The 22,113-nt window shown below is 53.6% G+C and overlaps 2 protein-coding genes across 7 annotated transcripts in view; one reads left to right on the forward strand and one right to left on the reverse strand.

Annotated features, from left to right (window-relative positions):
- LOC106731628 (exocyst complex component 1-like) overlaps nt 1–746 on the reverse strand; it is a 58,661-nt gene extending 57,915 nt beyond the window's left edge. For all 3 annotated transcript variants that reach the window (XM_075896652.1, XM_075896651.1, XM_075896649.1), the window contains exon 1: nt 639–746. The gene's annotated coding sequence lies outside the window, so the exon portion shown is untranslated. The remainder of the gene's footprint in view (nt 1–638) is intronic.
- LOC102448400 (BTB/POZ domain-containing protein KCTD12-like) overlaps nt 1–22,113 on the forward strand; it is a 93,557-nt gene that overhangs the window by 893 nt on the left and 70,551 nt on the right. Inside the window, exons 1-2 of one of the 4 annotated variants that reach the window (XM_075896662.1) lie at nt 14,745–14,879; nt 19,000–20,826. The exons of 1 other annotated variant lie outside the window; for it this stretch is intronic. In XM_075896662.1, the coding sequence (XP_075752777.1) occupies nt 19,024–19,893 (870 nt within the window). In that variant the 5' untranslated portion in view covers nt 14,745–14,879; nt 19,000–19,023 and the 3' untranslated portion in view covers nt 19,894–20,826. Of the gene's footprint in view, nt 1–14,744; nt 14,880–14,940; nt 15,736–18,999; nt 20,827–22,113 lie in introns of those variants that run through there. 2 more of the 4 variants (XM_006118099.4, XM_075896660.1) reach the window with 2 other exon arrangements.

The following is a 22,113-nucleotide window of genomic DNA, read 5'->3' on the forward strand; positions in this document are numbered from 1 at the left end:
GGAAACAAAGCAGTTCACAGTTTCAGTATTTGGGGGTATGTCTACACTATCACCCTAGTTCGAACTAGGGTGGTTAATGTAGGCAACCAGAGTTGCAAATGAAGCCTGGGATTTGAATTTCCCGGGCTTCATTTGCATATTGCTGGGCGCCGCCATTTTTAAATGTCCGCTAGTTCGGACTCCGTGCCCGCGGCTACACGTGGCACGAACTAGGTAGTTCGGATTAGGCTTCCTATTCCGAACTACCGTTACTCCTCGTGGAATGAGGTTCCCGAGGAAAGTTGCATCAAAACAGACGCGTTTCTCCCTAAAAGTTCCAGCTTTGAGGAATCGCTATTTCCACAGAAAAATTCCCCAACCACCTCTGCTGAGGTTTAATTAATGCCAGTTTGCAAAGCTCTGTCAGAACCTCGGCTGGAAGGAGAGAAGGATTAATTATTCATAAAGTGAGTTGCCTTTCCTTATCTCACGGGAGCAGAAGCCACTGGCTCCCCTGGGTAGGGGATGGGACTGGAAGTCAGAACGCCGGCTTCTCTACCCAGCTTGGCTGTGGACTCGGTGAGTGAGATTTTGCCTCTGTGCCGATGCCCGTGTGTCTGTCAGTGGAGAGTAAAGATCCCGGAAAGGCGCTTTGATACCTTGGGATGGGAAGTTCCAAATCTCACGATTCTCGGTGGTAGATTTTCAGAACACTCAGCGCTACGGTGTTGGTTGCTTCATGTTGCCATGGCGCTGTGTCTGGTAATAATCTAAACCAGGGGCCTCAAACTCCCAGCCCACGGGCCAGTCTTACAATCTGGCCTGGGAGGGCGGGGCCTGTCCATTTCCAGCCCTCAAGCCCCGCCCCTTCCTACCATCGCCCCGCCTTCTCCCCCCATGGCACCCCATGCTTGAGTATGCGGCTTGGGGGATCACCGGGGGAGGCTGGGCCACGTGGTGGCAGTGGTTGTGCCCTCCCCATTATTCCCCGCAGAGGCAAGGGGCTTAGGTTGGCTTGCGTATGTCTCGAATTGTTCAGATCCTTGAGCAACACAGGTTGACTGAAGTGTCAGGCACAGGCCAGAGCTCACCATGTTTTTAAAAGGACTCTACCCTGTTCCTCTGCACTACATTGGAGAAGGAGAATAGAGTGCATTTCAAATAATTGCCGGTTTAGTTTCATTTTGGCTGTGTCTACACTGGGCCACTTATTCCGGAAAAGCAGCCGCTTTTCCGGAATAAGCTGTGAGCTGTCTACACTGGCCGCTTGAATTTCCGGAAAAGCAACGACGCTGTACTGTACAAAATCAGCCGCTTTTCCGGAAAAGCTACGCTGCTCCCGCTCGGGCAAAAGTCCTTTTTCCGGAAAAGCTTTTCCGGAAAAAGGTGCCAGTGTAGACACAGCCATCGTGTTTCACCCCTCCGTGGTACAGTGCTTGGAGCCCTATCTGAGAGAAAGGCAGCTAGCTAGCCCTAATTTCACCTGAGAACTCTCCCTGTTGTGTGATAGCACAGTGCCTTGGCACCCTTTCAATTAACTAATGCATGAATAATCTCTGGATCTAATACATACAGCTAGCTAGTCTGTCCGATTAGATTAGATTAGGGGCAGGGACATTTTTTTGCGTCGGGGGCCACTGACCCACAGAAAAATTAGGCAGAGGCCACACACAAGTGAGGAGTAAAAAACAAACAAACAAGACTCCCTTCGCTGACATGGCCCCTGACTGAGAAGGAGAAAGACACTCCCGAAATTCCCTTGACACACCAGAGTCTAGGGGGGCCCAGGCTAGTAGATTTTGTGTGCTCCAGCCATGCGGGGGGAGAGGGGGAATGTCGGCGAGAGGACAGGAGCACCAGCGCGGGCTTCCCAGTGCTCAGAGTGGAGTGGGGAGCCCTGAGCCTTGGGGAGCCAGATCCAGGCAAGCTGGGGGCCACATCTGGCCCCCAGGCCTTAGTTTCCCCACCCCTGGATTAGACAGACAGATAAACAATGGGAGCAGTTTACTAATTTGAGAGTGATTAGGGTTATGGGGCAAATCCCGTCCTGTTCTCGCCTGACAATTGTGTGGGAGAGTCCCCTCTGTCGTGCGGTGCTGTAACAGCAGGATGGAAACTGGAATAAATTGTTGTGAACTGTGGCTGTTCCCCCTCCTGGGAAAGCAGTGGTAACCACAACAGGGTTCCTGGCCTGTGACATTTGGCGTAAGTGAGATTAATATGTGTGTGGGGGTGGAGACTGCAAATGTCTGACTGAAACGCACGCCCTGCAGAGATCCTTCCTCAGAAGGAGGAGAAGGCTTTACCCACATCCCTGAACGCGCATCCCCAGTGAGGGGTGGGTGTCTCTGTGCAGCTGGCAGAATCTAAAAGGACTTGGTCATAATATTGGGTAGGTCAGCTCACCCCCTTTCCGCTCCCCCCAGTGTGATAGACACGGGCTGCCTCTGCTGTCTGAGATTTCTGAAAGCCAGGAGGTGGGCTGAAAAACTACCTCACTGGGAGGGTGGGGAAGCACTGGAACGGGTTAGCTGGGGCGGGTGGAATCTCCACCCTATGAGGTTTTTAAGGTCAGGCGTGACAAAGCCCTGGCTGGGACGATTTTGTTGGGGTGGGTCTTGCTTGAGCAGGGCCTCCTGAGGTCTCTTCCAGCCCTCACCCTCTGTGGTCTCGATTCTGCTAGGTGTGGTGAGCGCCGTAGTCCGAATGGCTAACACCAGACGCTGTGCAAGAGTGAAGAGCTCCGCCTGGGGGAGCCGCACAGAGGGGCGTTCTGGTGGCAGCGAGGGGATTATGACGCCCCACGGGGGCAGAAATGTCTGGAGAAGACCCAAGCTAGCGCCTGCTCTACCATGGATGGTCTAGACAGTATTTGGTCCTGCCAAGGGGGCAGGGGACTGGACTCGATGACTCTCGAGGTCCCTTCCAGTTCTTCTGTTCTAGGATTTAGAACAGGTCTCCGCCTCCTGTGGTTTTTTAATTGCAGCAACTGAGAGGACTTGCCCTGCCTCCCAGTTGTAGCTGCGTAGCCGGTGTTACACTGGCAAGGGCAGTGACACCGGCAGTGCCGGCAGGGCCCAGGAAAAGTGGGATCAAGGGAATCTGATGTCTTCAGCCAGTCGAGGCATCCAAGGCAAATTTTCCCTTCGTTCTGAAGTGCGGGCAGATGAGGTGAGGTAAGCAGTCAGCCAGACATCTGAGGGAAAGCCTGGACCTTGAAGGGAAGGGGAATGTCCCCTAGACCTTTCTGAATGTTAAAGGCATCGTTTTGAGAGATTCTAATCCATTCCCTTCCCTCGCTGTCAGTCTGCATGAAATAAACACTCTTTGGAATACGAAGTGTTGTGAGGGGGCGTCTGCCCTGTGCTGGCCCAAGAAGGGTTAAATCCAGCCCTGGGGGAGGGCTGGGGCTGTGGAGACAGCGGCTGAGGCAGAGGCAGCCAGTTAGGGCACAGCTGGGGCTGTATGGATAATATGGCTTCTGGCGTGGAGGAGAACACACTCTCTTGCTCCAGCTGCAGGAGGGACCTGGCTGCCAGGGAAGCTGGAGGCTTCCTGGGACAGAGCAGGGCTGGGGAAAGGCAGGCAGAGCTGGGGAGCCCGGCCTGGCCCTACTCCTGGGCTGCAGGGGCTGAGGTAAGGCCTGAGGGGACTAGGGAGGCGGCAAAGGCAGCAGGCCCACACTCCCTTGCCAGTGATGAGCAGCCATGTCACACGGCACTGTGCCCCAGGGTAAGGGGCTAGATGACGGCTGGCCGTGGGTTACTGAGACAAGGTGGGTCTAGGGGAATTGGGGTTCCTAGAACCCCAGAGTGCAGGGGCACTGACATAGGGCAGGACTAAGAAGGAAAGGGCACTGTGGACAGGCAGGGACATGAGGTTGAACCAGCAGATGGCCTGCGCCAGAGGCTGAGATACCGACCAGCAGAGGGCGCTCTGAGGTGGGAAAGCAGATCCCTCAAGTGACCAGCAGGAGGCGCCGCGGCGGTGAGTGCTAAACGTGACCAGTGTATAATACGTTTCACAGCTCAGGCCAGGCTTTCAAACCTATACGGCCTCTTGGCACTGATTTCTGAACAGCCCCTGTGGTGCTGTGTTGCCCAGCGCCTGCAACTGAGTTTATTCAATTTTGAGGGCTAAATGAGTGAGTGAAAATGCTCCCTTTGTCACCGTGTCGCTGTTTTATCGCCCACTGCCTGTTGGATGCTGCCACATCTCAAAGGGACTCCCTTTGTTTGCTAAAGATTTCAACAAACCCCAGCTAGTTTGTAGGGAAAGAGGGAACCCGCCCGAGAAAGCAGATTTGAAAATAGACTTTTCCATGATCACGGTGGCTCACTCAGGGTTTCTCGTCTCATGAGAGTCCCTACAGGGGCTTGAATCAGGGAGATGAAGAGCTGTAGGGTCCCTGTGGGGCAACACAAACCTTTCCTGGTCTCCTACGATGGAGGGGCTGAGTGTGTAGATGCCCCACACTTAGTGCCCAAGACGGGACCACGGAGGGAAACGTGCCATTTGGCTTTGAGGAACAATCAGCTTTCAACGGGTCAATTCTAACCTGCTTTGCAGGGAAACAGCGACTCCTGCAAGCCGACTATTTTGCCAACCCAGATGGCCTTTCACAGGCGTAATATCGGCCCAGAGCCAACGGACAGTGTATAACTGGATTTCAGCTCACTGAGGTTCTCACTAAAACCAGGGCTATTCTTGAGATGGGTTTACTTTAGTGCCTTTTATTTTTATATTGTCTTCCTCTTCCGTGCTGTAACTATGGGCCAGGCATCGTCTTCTATGTACAGCCTCTCTGTATGGAGAGCTAAGCAACAGAGGTAACTTGATGGCCCAGTCTGTTTCCAGCTCACTGTGGAATGTGTCCTGGGCAGTGTTTGTTTTTACAGAGCCGGCCAATTCCCAACACTAGATGCACATTGCAGTGAGGCAGTTGACAATGGCTGCAGCCCGAGGACTAAAATCTGCCCACGGTTGCACTCTTGCAACCTGCTCTGAAGTCTGGGGCTTTGCACAGGCACTACCGAGGGCCAAATCTGGCCTTGAGTTTTCAGTAAGGTGCAGCCGTTGGCTGAAAGTGCTCGTAAGTGCTATAGGGAAGAAGAGAGATCGTTGTGCTGCTTAAGCCAGGGATGCCTTGCCACCGTGGTATTGTCACAAGCGGTTTCCATTGTGACCGGACTGCGGCTGTCCCTTGCCCACGCAACCAGCCTGAGAACACTAAACATGCCCTGAAATATCTCCAAGAGTGATGCCACGCAGTGGCACACTCAGGTGTGTGGTGACAGCTCTGGTACCACAGTGTGTCCCCACAACATAAGATTTTAGTGGGATGACACGGCGTCAAGAGAACGTCAGACACAAGCCATGCGATCCGGTCGCCAGAGGGGAAGAATACTTACAAAGAGGCAATCCTGTTCCTGATACCGTCTGAGGCTACGGTTCTAGCGACTGTGAACTAGTGTTGAAGCAAGAGGAAGAACAACATCCGGTCAGCCTCTGACGCAAGGTCTCCAGAGTCACTGGTTTCACTAATGATGTCAGTTTCCAGAAGCTCAAACAGGCGTTGCATGAGCAACATTCTCTGGATTAATCAAGACACTGAACCAAAATCCATAGCCCTTGACAACTCCCTAACTTGGGGCATGCAAAAGGGAGCAATTGGAAATCTGGGCCCCAGTTTGTGGTCAGGGCCTGTTTCTGTTTTCCTGACCGTTTGCTGGAGTGAGTCAAGCTTCCAAGCTGGGAAAATAGTCAAGAGGTGCAGCCTTCTCTGATTCTATCCCCCAAATTCCCAGCCCTAGAGTGGATATTTGAAGAGCAGTATGGATTGTACAGCTCTAAACTGTTTTAGCCCCGGCAGACTAACTGGCAGGTGTGTTATGAATGGGAAAAGTAAATCTAGACGTCAATAATTGAATCTCCCACCCATTGCGTCACATCATTGGGTAGCCTGTAGCTTTATACAGCGAGTGCCTGGCCTGCGAGATGGAGCAAGGGCTCTCACGAGCTTGGATCCGATGCACATGGCTGGAAACAGCCGTCTGCTCCCGTAGGCTGGAAAGCTGACTTCCTCGCCAAGCTGCTGGGGGTTAATTACGTATTACAAAAGCTGAATGTTCCAGGCTGCTCATTCAAGCACAGCATGGCCTTAAGCGGATGGAAGACGAACAGGCAGGTGTGACCGGTCAAAAGGCAGAGTGTAGCTATCCATTGATCTCCACACGTGCATGGTCTGTGTGCATCTGTGACATTGCCCAGCAACAAGTGGGGCTGCCAAACGCTAAGTATCTCGGTGCGTTGGGAGGTGTAAGGTCAAAAGCATGAGACCAAAAGCTGGGGGGGACTGTTATCATTGACATCATGGGATTTACCCCCTCCCCCCAAATACCTATAATCAAGCAATAAATTCAGTACGTGGAGTCATCCAGAGCCTGCAGGCTAACAATCATTTTGAGTGGTGAGAATTCCTCCTGTCCCACAGTAATCGCAACACAGTGTTAACTCTGAAACCTAATGATGGGACTTTAAATGTCAGTGTTAACTCTTTGATTGTTAATTGTAATGAGACTGGTGGGGAAAAAAGCTTATGGGATGGAATAACTGGGAGGTTCTGGAAGAGATGACATGCAAAGGCAAGAAAGGAGGACAGAAGCAGGCACAAAAGAGGGAAAGAAACGGATAAAGGAGGAAAAGAAGGAAGAGAAACAGAGACCCTGAGGGGCAGCAGATTTCCCCATTGAGTGGTGCTGGATCCAATAAAGTGCTTAACAAATAACGCCAATGGCTAAATGTTTGGTTACAACATAAATGCCAAATTCTGTCTGTGATCTTTCTGCAAAGCCATCAGGGAGCAACTGTACTGCAGATTAAGGGGGAGAAGAGTCTTATCTGGACACCCAGCCCATGGATTATAATTAAAAATGGGATTTTAATCTCTCCATGAAATGCGTGGGACACTCTGGTCTCATCCGTGGCTGGTCCATCAGTTACTTCCTTATATACATATTCCACTTGACACATTTTGGCTTGTGTCTGTCTGATAGCTGGGTCTGTAACAATAGTGCTCCGGGCAGTTGTCAGCAGCAGGGCTTGAGCGTTCAGTGTCTGGATTTTAGTGCATGCAGCTTTATTGCCTGAGCTAACATATCTCTGTCTCTTGGCCACACCTGTGGCAGGCACGTCACCCTCTGTGGCCAAGCAACCACTAGAGGCAGGCAGAGCATCACACCTAGTGGTGAGGGCTTTACAGACAGAGGTGACAACACTTTTCTAGCTCTTTGACTGTCACTGCAACATCATTATGTCGTACCGATCACCCACGGATGAAGGAGGGCGTAATGGGGCTTTGCATCAGGTTCCTGGACAAGCTAACTGGACTGTGGTGTTGGTTGGGAGCTAGGAGATGTGGCACATTCACAGGGCAAGTGAGGATAAGTCACCAGAATATAAATTAGAATCGCTCAGTTAATAGAACTGTCCCCTGAACATTTAAACTTGGCCACGACGCATTTTTAGTAACCAAAACCAATTGGCTGAAAAACTGGTTTGAGGTTTTCAAATGAGAAATGAAGGAAAATGTGAGGAGAATAGACCCTTTCTGTGGAAAACTTTGCACTTCCTCAAAGCCCCATTTTTTAAAACGGGAGTGGAACTATTTTGCCCTTCAGAGCTTTGTCTCCGCAGTGCTCGGTGCTGTTTTGACCCTTTGTAGCCAACCACTAGACCACACTCTTAGCCCTGGTCTACACTAGAACTTCATTTTGAAAGGACCCCCCCCCAAGTTTGAATTTATAAGCAGAGTGTTCACACTACCAACTCTATAATTTTGAAATAATGGGCTGCGGAATTTGAAATCTGTACTCCTGCTTTTCCTCAGGAGGAACGCTAATTCCGAAATAGTAATTTCGAAATAACGGTAGTGTGGCCACTCCGGTTCCGCTACTTCGGACTAATTACTCCCCAGTACTTCCGGGGGTGCTAAGTCTGAGGTAGCACATCCACATTCACGGAGCCTGCCTCGGACTCATTTTGAGGTTTCCCCGTAGTGAGGATGTGCTATTTTGAACAATTCGGGAGTTATGAAGTTGAATTTACTAATTTCAAAATAGTTTCCTAGTGTCAACGTAGCCTTGGTGATGAGAGTGGATTTAATTTTAACACCCCCCCCCAAACACCCTCAGATTAGGTCTTTGTGAGGCTGTGGCGACACTGCCTCTGTCACTGAACTTGGGCAGAATTGTGTCCTTGGTACGTAAATGCTGCAAGAGGCTTATTTGGGCTACTCGACGGTTGCTGGATAAAATCTCCTGGGTTGTCATTTCCGAGGCTCTTCCGAATGCTTTTTCTTTCTCACAGACCACCGTCCCTTTCCCCTCCCAGGGGACTGGGGTTTTTGTGGCGTGGGTTCGGGCCACTGCTGGGACGGAGGTTTTCACTGCGCCTCATTGCCCTGTTTTCCCCTGTTCAAGACTTAGTAACGATGATGAGAACAATTAGGAGTGGGGTCAGAGCGGCACATTGTGCTCTCATGTACACCCGGGGTAATTCCCCCAACACTCATGGAGTTTCTCCGCCTTCATGCAGCAGTCGGGCGCAGAATGTGGCCCAAGCATTTTAAAGGGCAGGATTTGCAGTAAGATTAAGGCAGACAGGCTCTTGGGGACAGAATGAAGCTCATTCGGCTGACAGCCACTGGGAGATGAACGTGCTTTCTGTGCTTCATCTTCAGCCCTGGTCCAGGGAGGTGGGGGCTGCGTTTCTCTGTCATGAGCTGTTGACAGAGATGCAGGAGCGGCCTTGAAATGGAGGCTGATCGTGACGTGAGGGTCCATTTGGGAACAACACTGGCTTGAGCCACAGTCCTGGAGCCAGCTGGGACAGAGTGAATCTTCCCCGCAGCTCAGCTGCTGCATCTCAGGCCTGATCTACAGGGCTTCCCAGTGCCTCCCCCTCCCCTGCCCTGCTGTTCCAGTCCTCAACCCCTATCCAGCTCTGCCTGGGCACCTCAGTCCTGTCCGACAGCACCCCCTGCCCTTCCAGTCTTGGTCCCCCACCGTGCACCTCAATCCTGACCCACAGCCCCCTGGCTCTTCCGGCGCGGGGCTCCCCACAAACCTCTGCAGGTCTGATGGGCAGCGCCTGTTGTTGTTCCCGGCTGGAGCCTCCCACGCAGCTCTGCTCAGGCACCTCCTGGACTTTTAAGACCAGAAGGGACCATCGAGATCTTCCGGTCTGACCCACCCTCTCCGAGTAGGGAGATTAACGCAGGCAGCATCTCACAAACAATTCATGGAGTCCAAACACATCGCAGGCCCGAGACGCGCCGTGGCCACGCTCACACACAGACTGCTTCCCAGCAATGAATTTGTCTGTGCTCCCTTGAGGCCGCGAGCCTTGGCGAGAGCTGGCGTCTCTCACCGAACTCTCACCAGCGGCCGCTCTCCATTCACGCGTGCCTCAAAGGGGCCCTGCCGGCTCTGAGGGGCGCAGGGGCAAGCCCTGAGTTTCTGTCCTGTGCGTAGCCCCCAGGTTCCTCTGGTCCACACCCTTCTAGTGGAGACCTGTGGCTTTGTAGACACTAAATCTGCAAGGCCGCAAACTAGCCCACTCCACAGACTTGCCTGTCCTTCCCCTCAGACCAACCAGTAGTGGCGGATAGCCAAGAGCACTCCCTGCCAGCTGGCCATGACAGGAAACAGGCCTCTTTCATGACATTCATTTTGCGTATGGGCGTAAACTTTATTTTTAGACCTAGGGAGCCTGCCGGAGCGGTGCTGGGTTTTTTAAATCACGGGGACGTTCATGCAGAAGCGTACGTTCATCGTACCCGCATTATCTGGCTCCCCCTAAGCCTCCTCGCACCACACAGAGCCCCATTCCAAACCAGCTCCTTGTACAATCTCTCCCCGACCCCCATTCTGTGGCTGCTGAGGTGGGGGCAGTGGGAGACTTCAGGCAGCCCACGAGACACGGAGGGATTTGAACTGACAGCTCCGTGGCCTTCGTTAGGGATTTGTTAGGGATTCCCCGTATGTGCGAATGAGCCGTGCACTGCTGCTGTGTGAGGGAGGCCAGAGGAGACGTGAATTAGCAAGGAAAGCAATGGGAAGTGCAGAGTTTCTGCTAGCTTAGGCCCTGATGCTTAGCCTCCTAACTTCCGTCTGGGTCTGGAGTGTGGCTGGTGTCACCACTATGAACAATGCATCAGCAGCGTCACCCCAGGAGCAACGCTAGGAGAGATTGTACTCCAGTGACAAGGCACATCTGCGCCGTCTTTCCTGGGCAAGGGGATTGTACTGAGATGCCGGCCAAAGCTCTCCCTTCTCTTTGCTCCCCCTCGCCCAGCTCTTCGGAGGGAGAGTCGGGGTCATGAACCTGCCGCCAGCCCCAAAGTCTTGGTAGCTCCTTCAGGGGTTAATGGGAGACTGGAGGGGGTGGAACGGGCTTGTATACCCTTTACTCCTGTGCCAGGCATGCAGTCCAGCTGGCTGAAAGTTTTGGATGAAAAGCTCTTTGACAGCAACGTGGCTTTTTTAAAGAATGAATTGGTTTGCCAACAAATTGTCGACATTGTCAAAGACGTGTGTGAAAAATGCTTTTTTAAAGATATAGTTTGAAAAATACACGCCAATGGCCATTTTCATCAACATTTTTTGATACGAGCTTTGATTTTTTTTTAAATAAATGAATAATTTGTGGAAAACAACAGGGGCCTCCTTCTCGGAAAACGTCACCAGAAAGAATCATTTCTCATTTTTTGACCAGGTCTTTCAAAATCGAGCTTATAAAGGGAATGCTTGGCTTATTGGCTCGTGCTGGATCCAACAAAATTGAAGAGGGTGTAAAGAAAAGCCACGGAAAATATTGAAGAACTGGAGACAGTGCCTCACAGGGAGAGATTTGCCTCCTTTGATTTGTTTAGTTTCTCAGTCAGCAGCTCACAGCGTGTGTCAGTACCTCCCTGGGGAGGAAATACCAAAGGGTAGAGAGCTCTTTAGCCAAGAGAGGCAGAACCAGAACCAGTGGTTGATTCTCTCTCTCTGGCCATCTTCAAGTCAAGGCCAGTTGTCTCTCTGGAAATCTGCTTTGGCCTTAATACAGAAGTAATGGGATGACATTCCAAGGCTTGTGTTGGGCAGGAGGTCATGTTAGATCATCCAGTGGTTCCTCGTGGCCTTAAAAAATCTCTCAGTCTATGAATTCAGAAGTCCGGAGCATTCTCTTTGTGTGACCTCAGACAAGTTTCTGTTCCCATTTCTGTGCCTCCACTTCCTGTTCAGTGAAATGAGTTTATTGTAGTTCTTATTAGATTCATGGTCTGGAAGAAACTAGCGGCTTCTCAACCCCCTGCCCCCTCTTTGGTCTTCCAGGCAGCTGTGCACAAGGGCTGTGTCCTATACAAACAGGATTTGGCCTTACTCTAGTGACCGGCTTGACTGATCATTTGACACGAGGATCTGTGAAAAGAGAGAATTCTGTTTCTTGGCAGTGCAGCAATGCCTCCGCGCTTTTGTCTTCAACGTGCTAGGACTCACCATGCTCCCGGCAGGACCGTCCTGGTCTAGATGAGAGGCAGGCTGGTCCTGATGGAGGCAGTCGATGTCGTAGGGGCCTGTGCCATCTGCCAGGGGTAGCATGTGGCTGCAGTGATAGGAGGAAGATCATAGAGTTGGGTGCTTTGGGACCATTCCAAGCCTGGCTGGCTTTCAATGTACAGTTGTGTGAACAAGTATCTAGGTATGCGAATGGACATGAATATGAAGCAGGAGATGCTGGGGAGACCAGCTCTTTGGAACAGTAAAGGGACCATGGGTAAAAATGCCCAAAGTGCTTCCTTGTCTTTCATAGAAGCCAGAAGAGACCACCGTGATCCTCTCTAGACTGTATAACACAGGCCAGAGAACTTCCCCACATAATTCCTAGAGCAGAGCTTTGGCAGAACTACCCAGTCCTGGTTTAAACATTGCCAGCTGCGGGGGCTCTCCTGTGAACCTCAGTACATTGTTCCAATGGTTTATGACTCTCACACATAACAATTTAGACTTTATTTCCAGTCTGAATATGCCTGGTTTCCACTTCCAGCCACTGGGTCACGTCAGACTGTCCTCTGCTGGATGGAACAGCCCGTTATTACATATTGGTCCTCAAGTAGACACTTACGGTGTGTCTACACTGCACCGTAACTGGAAATAAGCTACACAATTTGAGCTACGCAAGTTGCATAGCTTATTTCGGTGCTATTTTGAAATGGCTTATTTCGTCATTTGGCACGATCTACCCAGCGCCAAATTTCGAAATAAAGCACTATTCCAAAACCTCCCTTACTCCTCGCAGAATGAGGTTTACAGGGACGTTGGACTAGTGAGCCTGAAATAACGGGCCTTCTGTGAAGATGCGGGATAGCTATTCCAGGATACTCCGATATCCCGAATAGCATTGCAGTGGAGACGTAGCCTTACAGACTATGAGCCAGTCACCCCACCCCATCCCTTTCTTGCGCTATGGGCATCGATCACTGGTTGGCAGATTTTTCTAAACCTTTAATCATCCTCGTGGCTCTTCTCTGAACCAATTTCTCAGCACCCTGTCCAAATGTTGAGCACCAGCACTGGACCCTAGTCTTCCAGCAGGGGTCACACTAGCACCAAGCTACCCTATTTTCAAAAGTGACTGACACACTTTGGAGACTACGGTGCTTTCAAAACTGTTGAGCTACAGTCCAAAGAATCCATCCCAGGCATGACACGAGGCCCTCTTTGGGAGTTTCCGTTGTGCTATGTGACTCCCCATGCAGATGTGTTCAGGACAGCTGAGAAATGACTCTACCTGAGCACCGCATCTACCGAATCTTAGTGTATTCATTCGGGCAGCTCCCACTAATCTGGGGCTGTAAGCAACAATGTTGACTGACACCCCCATAGTCCTCCAAAGGCATCGAAAGTGAAGGAGTAAACAATGCTGAAAGGGATCAATGCGGTCCCAGTCTAAAGTCCAGTTTTACTGCCCAGACTATCCCTTGCTGAGGGTTCTCAGTTTGTGTTTGCTGTTCAGTGCCAAAGCAGAGGCATTGGGAGACACTTTCTGTTTATCTGAGTCAAATTCCTGCCAGGAAATGGGCAAAGCCAGAACCTTAGAACCGACCTGCTCGAATCAGGGCTTTGGTGCTTTAGAGAAAGTAGAAACTGGGTCCCCGGATGTTTCAAAATCTGGTTGGACAAGCCCTTTGCCAATTCAAAAGCCCGCCTACCCCAGCTTCTCTGCTCGGTATCCAGTTAGTATGATGTGGCTGCGTGGGTAGGATCGGTGCTTACGGAAAATGAGAAACACAAATGTGAGAGCTGGTTTGGCAGTTTTCAAATTTTCAAAGATTTTTTTAAATGGGGAAATTTGTAATGACTTTCTTGTGATTTTTTTTCCCGTTTGAGGAAAAACTTTGAAAATTCAGCTAAAAAGTAGGTTTACTCCTTTCAAGTCACTCACCCGCCCCCATTATTTTATCGGCTTTAACACACACACCGCTATAATAACGACAGGCTTAATTCTTTCACCCTTGGGATTTGTAGGAGATGCCTGTGGGAAACAGACTCTAGCTGCAGAGCCGGAAAAGTTCTCTTGTGGAATTCAATAAAGACAATAGACGTCAGCAGCTGAGGTGGAGTGTTTATTTAATAGACACTGGCTGAGGTGATTTAAACAGGGATATAGAGAGAGAAGAGACTTTGCTTCTGTCTCTTCCAGGGCAAATCATTTCACTGCTGGGTATGGGTTTCTTTCTCAGGCTTTGTCTACACTGCAAGTTTTTGTGGCAGAAAATATGCTAATGAGGGACTCATTAGCATGAGTTTCAATGTCATTAGCATATTTTCTGCTGATTCTTTTTGCACAAAAAGAAGCAGTGTAGACAAAGCCTGAGAAAGAAACCCATGGGACAGTGATACAATCTACTGCCCAAGACAGCTTGAGTTGAAGGTGCTCGGTTTCTCTCACTTTTTCCTAGGCTTCAGTTTTCTCTTCAGGGCAAGGAGTGAAATAATACCAGGAACAGAACCAGCAACCGCTGGAGCTTAGTGCTGGAGCCAAAAGCCCGCTGGCTCTCAAGGCAACTGTCCTCAGGCCCTGGAAGGGATCCAAGTGCGCTCCATGGCAAGGCTCACCCACACCCAGCACAGGTGTGTGGCTTTCACAGGCCTCAGAGGCTAGGCCTCAGGTAGGTGCCCAGCATCCCACAGAGCTTAGCCTGGAGGGATTGAAATGCAGCCAGCGGCTCTGTGCAAGAGACTAGAATGGGGCGGGTCCAGCCAGGCTGGGAAGCTGATTGGCCGGGCTTCCGAAACTGGGCCAGGGCCTTCTGTTCCCGGTCCCGCCGCCGCGCCAGATGTGTGCGAAATAGTTCAAGGCGGCGCGCGTGGCGAGGGCCTGTGCCCCGGGGCGAGTCCCCGCCGGAACGACCCTGCCCCTCCTCTTGCTGACCCCCCCCCCCCCGCACAGAGGCGGGGCCCGAAAAGCCGCCCGTGCCCTGAGCGGGGAGTGCCTGGATCGCGCGGCGCGGGCGCGTGATCCCCGGGCGCGGGGCTGCAGGGGGCGGAGGTCCCTGGGGGGTCGCACGAGAGGGGCCGTCCCGCCCCCGCGCGGGCCTGCTGGAAGCCCGGCGCCCTGCGTGCTCCGAGCGCCGCGGGTCTGCCCTGCCCAGCTCCGGGGGGGGGGGCGAGGGAAGAGCCCGCCCCGCGCGGCCCCCTCCCGCCTGCTCCAGCGGCGCAGGCTGCAGCGCTCGCACTCGGCTGGCGGGGAGCGGAGCGTGCGTCGTAAGAGGGGAGCAGAGAGCCGGAGCCAGGAGCGCGTCGGGAAGCCGGAGGGGCTCGGAGGGGCCCTGCCCCGGCTGCGAGCAAAAGGTACCGCGCTCCGCTCCCTCCCGCCGCTGCACCCGCCAGGCAGGGGCTCGCGGCGAGGGCGGACGGTGCCTGGGCACGACCCCCGGGGCCGGCGGGCTGCGCGGGGCTCGCCGCGCTTGGGTGGCTTTGCGCTCGCCTCCCGCCCGGGCACGGAGGGTCGCGTGCTGGCGGGCAGCCCGGAGCTGCAGTGGCAGGCTCGCCGGAGGGACGCGCTGCCCCGGGGACGGGGGGAGACCTTCCCGCTGCTGCCCGCTGCCCTTTGCCGCCCGGGCCGGGCTTGGCTGGACGGGGACAGGGAGCCGGGCTCAGCAAGTGTTGGACTTTCGCGGCTGACGTGGCAAGCCCGGAGGTGCCCGGCTCTGAGCAGCCAAGCCCAGAGGTGCCCGGCTCTGAGCGGCCAAGCCCGGAGGTGCCCGGCTCTGAGCGGCCAAGCCCGGAGGTGCCCGGCTCTGAGCGGCCAAGCCCGGAGGTGCTGGGGCAAGACTCGCCCAACCGAGTGTGTCTGTCTGTCCGCCCGGACAGAGGGAGGGTGCTGCTGTGAACCCCACGGAGCCCCAGTTAGCCCCGCTGGCCATTTCTAAGCCACCTGATCTCCTTAAAACACCTCCTCAATAATTGACAGCGCTGGCAGCAGCTGCTTCTAAAAAGACCCCGAGCTGGGACCGCACGTCCGCCCTCATCAGGGTCTTTCACGCTCCGCGGCACCCAAGTTACTTTGCATCAGTGTCAAGGGGACCGTTCCGCCACCGAACAGAGCCTGCTTGTCAGAAGCGGCGCTGTCTCCGCTTCTCTGGGGGCGCCCGGGCAGGGCTGGAGTCGCAGCCTGTCTTGCTCTGCCAGCCAGCCCTGGATGCGGGTGAGGGCTCTTTCTTTATTGCTGCTGGCCTGTAACAGGGCAGCGGGTCTGATCCTGTTCAGCTGAGTTCAGTGGGTGCAGGACTGGGCCCGGGGCAGGGTGTTTTGGAGGTTCGGGGGGGGGAGGGGGCGAAGTGTCCCTAGATTCCAGCGGTGCATGTGCTCCTATCCAGAGATGTATGCATTGCACACACTGGTAAGGCATTAACAAATGCTCTCATTCCCTTCCCTGTTAAGAGAGAGACCTGGACAGGGCTAGAAGCCAGCAGGTCCCATTTCTGATTAAGTTGGAAAGCAGCCGGCAAAGGTAATTCTCACCTGTGGATAAAGGAGCAATTTTTACCCCTTCCCCTGTTCTCCCATGCTGGAGTGCAGTTGGGATGTTCTGGGGTTTGTACTTTGCTGCAGGTTCCTAATTGCAAAGCACCCTCCCGTAAGTCTTGCTGTTAAGTCCGTGGGGGTCAAACCCTCGGCCGGTGTAAATCAGCGCTGCTCCCCTGACTTTAGGGAGCTTTGGATCAAATTGTTCCTGCCTGGCTGCAATCAGCAAAGTGGCCGTAAAAAGGGTCAACGGCGGCTTTCCGTCCCAGCTGGGTTAGTGCGGAGCGGCACTGTCGCCCCCGGTTCACAGCTGAGAGCAGGATTTGGCTCTTAGAGTCTCTGTAACTTCCCCAGCCAATTGGCTCCGTTGACAAATCAAAGGCGTATTATTTGGGCACACCACTGCTGGAAGCTCCGGTGGCGCTGCAGGACGCCAGCTGGGCCCCTTCTGCCGCCACCACCATCGCCTGTAATCAAGAGTCTGTAATTGGCTTGTGGCTGGCAGATTTTTTGAGCTGAATGAAACTCGAGGTGGGCGCCAGCGGCTGTGCGGGGCCCGGAGGAGTCGCCGGGTGGGTGCCAGTAAAGTCAGCGTGCAGCGTTACGCAGGGAGTGGATCTGGCGAGGAAGGGGGGGCCCGTCGTTTTGACACAGTCCCCTTTCTCGCCGTGGCAGTGCGGCGCCGTTACCCGGCAGAGAGCAGGTGAAGGGCTGTGGCTCTGGCCTACGGCAGAGCCAGGGGGACTCCACGCTGTGTTTTGGGGCACCGTTTTGATAGAAATCAAGGTGAGACTGGACCCCGCTGCCAGCCTCAGAGGTGGACGTGATTTGGCCTGTTCAGAGAGAGGGGATCCGGCTGCCCATTGCATTGTTCCCTGGGGCCATTTAGGCAGCTGGATAACCCCGGGGAGCACGCCCAGCAGGAGGTAATTCCGTGGGAGCCTTGCAGCCCCCGGGGCGGGGGGAGAGGAGAGGGGAGGGTCAGGGCAATGGTGCTAGTATGCTGCTGAGCTCTGGCTGTTTGTGCCTGCCACAATGACTGCCTGAGCTGTCGGCCATTAGTTAGAACACCCCCGGGGCTGCTCTTAAAACGTAAGAACATCCGAGCGGTCAGACTGGGTCCATTCGGCCCAGTGTCCTGTCCGCTAGCAGTGGCCAATGTCAGGTGCCCCAGAGGGAGGGATCACAACAGGGAATTCTCATGTGATCCCTCCCCTGTCGCCCACCTCCATAGAAGCAGGGGCTAGGGGCATCATTCCTACCCATCCTGGCTAATAGCCATTGATGGACTGAACCTCCATGAATCTATCTAGCTCTTTTTTGATCCCTGTTAAAGTTCTAGCCTTCACCGCATCCTCTGGCAAGGAGTTCCACAGGTTAACTGTGCTCTGAGTGAAGAAAAACTTCTTAATTTACCAGAGCCTGGGCAGAGCCAAAGGCCAGAACTGATCATTCGATCTCTGAGGCCTGTTGGTACTTTTCAGTCTAGATTTCAATTTCAAACATCCCCAGCCATCTGGGGTATTTAGATGGTGGGTTTTGGTGCCAGGACCTTTGGGGAAAAAAAGTCTCACAGTTTGAGATGGGAAACAAGAGTAGAACCTGAGCAAGTTCTGGGCGGTAGAGTGCATTTAGAGTCCTATCGCTAAATTCAGAGCTGGGGGGAGTCGGCGCTCCAGGAGTTTCAGGGGAGAGGTGTCATCTTCCACCCCACTGAACCTGGTCGTCCTGTCTCCGTCTCACACTCTTTGAGCCTAGAGACAGAATGAGGAGTCCAAAAGGACTGGCTCTTGCTGCAAGAGGCACATCAGCAGCAGTGACCCAAACGTCTGTAAGGAACCCCTCCAGCCCTCCTGCATCAGGGCACAAGCCCATTCCTCCCTGCCTGGGCTTGGGGGAACCCCACCCCATGGTAGGGTCTTGCATAATCACCCCGTATGGGTGTTTTACAGCTTGCTCCGAAGCAGCGGGCATTGTCCAAGGGTGGGCGCTGGGTCAGATGCTGCGTGTGGCAACTCCTATAGCTTTGGTGATTTAAACAATGCAGAATTGAATGGACTAGCTCCCTGCCCCGCAGTAAACTGCAGTAACCCACTGGGTAACAGCTGCCAGAAGGAGATGGACTTAGTCTGTCCTGAAGGGCAGCCTGGAAGGGAAGCCAAGCCTAGAGAACAGGACCCCTCCAGTAATGGTTTCCGCTCATCACACCTCAGACACTGGGATCCAGGGACTGTAGCAAATTGCCAGCTGAGCTCAGGGTCCCAGAGGCGAAGGGAAGAGAGAACATAAGAACGGCCAGGAGGTCCATCCAGCCCAGTGTCCTGTCTTCCGACAGAGGCCAGTGCCAGGTGCCCCAGAGGGAGTGAGCAGAACAGGGAATCCTCATGTGATCCCTCCCGCTGTCACCCATTTCCAGCCCCTGACAAACAGGCTAGGGACACCCTCCCTGCCCATCCTGGCTAATAAGTATTGATGGACCTGTCCTCCATAAATCTATCTAGCTCTTTTTGAATCTTGTAAAAGTTCTGGACTTCACAACCTCCTCTGGCAAGGAGTTCCACAGGTTGACTGTGCGCTGTGTGAAGAAAAACTTCCTTTTGTTTGTGTTAAACCTGCTACCTATTCATTTCATTGGGTGACTCCAAGTTCTTATGTTATGGGAACAAGTAAATAACTTTTCCTTATTCACTTTCTCCATACGTGTCATGATTTTATAGACCTCTATCCTATCCCCCGCCCTCCCAGCCTCCTCTTTTCTGAGCTGAAAAGCCTCAGTCTTTTTAATCTCTTTTCATATGGCTCCCAGGCAGCCAGGACCTTAAGTATGGCCCTGATCCTGCCCCCACTGAAGCAGCTCAGGAGGGCTGCACGGCTGTTGTCGCGAGAGCTGTGTTGTGTTGCCCGATGAGTTTAACGTCCCTGTGGCCTGTTGCTTGTTTTGCAGTTGGGCTGGCGACGGTGGCTCACCATGGCCTTGGCGGACAATGCGAGCTGCGCCAAACCCGGCGAGGACTTCCCTTTCCCCGAGATCATTGAGCTCAACGTGGGTGGGCAAGTGTACATCACGCGCCACCCCACCTTGGTCAGTGTGCCCGGCTCGCTGCTCTGGGAGATGTTCACCCAGAAGAGCATCCGCTCCTTGGCACGGGACAGCAAGGGCCGCTTCTTCGTGGACCGGGACGGTTTCCTCTTCCGCTACGTCCTGGATTACATGAGGGACCAGCAGCTGGTGCTGCCGGACCACTTCCCGGAGAGGAACCGCCTGCAGCGGGAAGCCGAGTACTTCAAGCTCCCGGAGCTGGTCAAGATGCTAGCTCCCAAGCTGAGCCAGCAGAACTCCATTGGGGATGACCCATGCCAGAGCGACCCAGAGGAGCTGTCCCCGAATGTCGACACGGCCCGCAGCCTCGCCTCTGCCGGCAGCACCCTGGCGAATGCCCCTGGGGGCCCCAGCGGGGGCAGCGCTGTCCCGGACAGCCGCAGGTCAGGCTTCATCACCATCGGCTACCGGGGCTCCTACACCCTGGGCAGGGACAGCCAGACGGATGCCAAGTTCCGCCGGGTGGCGCGGATCATGGTGTGCGGCAAGACCTCGCTGGCCAAGGAAGTCTTTGGGGACACCTTGAACGAGAGCAGGGACCCGGACCGGCCCCCGGAGCGCTACACCTCCAGGTATTACCTCAAATTCACCTTCCTGGAGCAAGCCTTTGACAAACTGGCCGACGCCGGCTTCCACATGGTGGCGTGCAACTCCACAGGCACCTGCGCCTTTGCCCACGACCAGACCGATGACAAGATCTGGACCTCTTACACCGAATATGTTTTCTACCGTGAGTGACGCTTCCCAAAAGCCAAACACCAAATGCCAACTCTCCCTCCCCACCTGCTGTGCTGGCTGTTTTCTTTAGAATGTAGACATCAGACCCTTGAACCCTGGTATTTTTTCCTCCCTCCCTTCCATTTGTTTTTCCAAGTCGAACCCTCTCGGGCTCCCTCTTGTACTGGTTATAGAATAACACCCTCCTCTCCAGCTTCCAAGACGAGTTCCCAGCCCTCCCCGGATCCTGGACTCGGCTGTTCTCGTGCGGGAGGGGAGGGGTACAGATACGGCTGTGTCGGGGGTGAACAGCGCGGGGGGGTTTGCTGCGGGACAAGCTCACCGGAGTTCAAAGAGCGAAGAAACGCTGAGCTGAGCTCCAGCTGGGTTGTAACTGGAACCGATTCCCAGCCTCACAATGTGCCGAGCCGGGAAATGCGCCGGGGACATGAGACCCGGTTTGCGGGGCGTCTCGTGCACGGGGCGTCTCGGTTCCATGTCCTGGAGGATGGTGGGCGCAGAGGGGAAAGAGAGCCCGGTACTGTCGTGATATTGCCAATAGCCTACGTAAGCAGCTTAGCATTTAGACCGCCAGTGCTTGGAAAGGTGAGAGCGACAGAGACGTCCCACGCCTGTGTGCAGCTCTGGATTCAAAACATTGCCACTGCTCTCAATGAGACCTGTCCTGGTGCTTTGATGTGGACTAAGAGAAAGACCCACACACCTGTGTACGTAGCGGGGTTGGGAGAGGAGTGGGGAAAGGCCCAGCGGGTCTCTTCACACCGGGGATCTTAGCTAAAGACGAGGGGGGTGGGGTGGGATTTTTGCCACGTCCTTGGCAACCCAGCCGAGGCCTCTTTCTAACTGTGGTGCTCCTCTCTGTGCGCGGGCCTGAGGCTGGCTGTGCTTTACCATGCCTGGGCGACGTGAAATAAAGGAACAAAACAGACCTGCCTTTTCTGGGTCCGTGTGCTGAGGGGAAGGGCCGAAACCCCAGCGCTCCTCTTTGGCTGAACGCCCATGGAGCCGGGAATGATTCTCGCTTTGAGCGCGAGGGGTTTGGAGTAAAAGAACCAGCCGAGCGAAAGGCATTTGATTGGGGAAAGGGGAGTGTGGTTTTTGGGCGGCAATTTTTGTCCCCTTTTAATGCAGACATTGGAGATCTCTGCAGTTGTAGAACTCCCGTCCTGCCTAGCCGTCTCCCTTTGTGTTCTGCTGCAGCCTCTTTCTCTTCCTCTTTGAGCCTCCCCCTCTCTGCAACTGCAAATTGCACTTGGTAAACAGTTGTGAGAGCGCACCGGAGAGCAATGCACTGAGCCATCCAGTCTCCCATTGATTGACAGCAAACCGCCTCTGGATCAAACCTCACTGTGCCGGCAGGCTCTGTGCAAGCCACCGCCAAAGGGCTTAATCGCTGCAGCAGCCCCTATGATCACAGTCCCCACCTAGTTCAGAGAGAGGACCTCCGTCCTGAGTTCAGTCCCTGCTGTTCCAGACCTGGCTTTTCACACACCACTCTACTACTGCCTCTCCACCCTGATCCACAGCCCCTGCTCCTTGGTGGTCCAGTCCAGGTCTCCCACCCAGCTCTGCCAAGACACCCCCTGTCCACTCTGCTATTCAAGTCTTGGCTGCTCAGAGAGCAGCTGCTGTGCTTGCTAATTGAACAAAGTGTATGGTGTATGGGAGGTGGATACTGGTGTGGGTGCAGATTTGGGGCAACTACCAGGGTTTTCTTAAGACTTGGGGGCGGGTGGGGGGATTGAGAAATGTTCTAGAAAAGAAAAAAGCAAGACTCGGGATTTGGAGCCGAAACTAACAAAATCATCTCCCTTCCCAAAACTCATGGAAGAAAGTTGCACTGTGAGACTGGTTTTTACAATGGGGAGTGCGTTATGATTGCAGAATTGGGCTTTCCGCCACCGACTTTTAAGCTCCGTTTGTTTTTAAAAAGATCTCAAAATCAAAAGGGTTTGTGTGTGGTGCTGGGAAGGCAGGCCTGGGGCCATGTGTGGGACAAGGGCATAGGATCTAGATGAACAGAGATCTGTCCATGTTCGTTTGCATTTGTACTAGCTAAACATTCTGCTAGAGCACTCGTGGTCAGACTTGGTCAGAAAATGGAATTTCCATACCTTGGGAAAGGCCAACATTCGTGATGTTAGTTTTTGTCCCCCCACTGGTATGAAAAGTCAACAGCTCCAGATTTTTCCTGGAAAGAATATTCCAAAATAATTCCGT

This window comes from Pelodiscus sinensis, chromosome 13 (genome assembly GCF_049634645.1).
Source record: "Pelodiscus sinensis isolate JC-2024 chromosome 13, ASM4963464v1, whole genome shotgun sequence".
Lineage (NCBI taxonomy): Eukaryota > Metazoa > Chordata > Testudines > Trionychidae > Pelodiscus > Pelodiscus sinensis.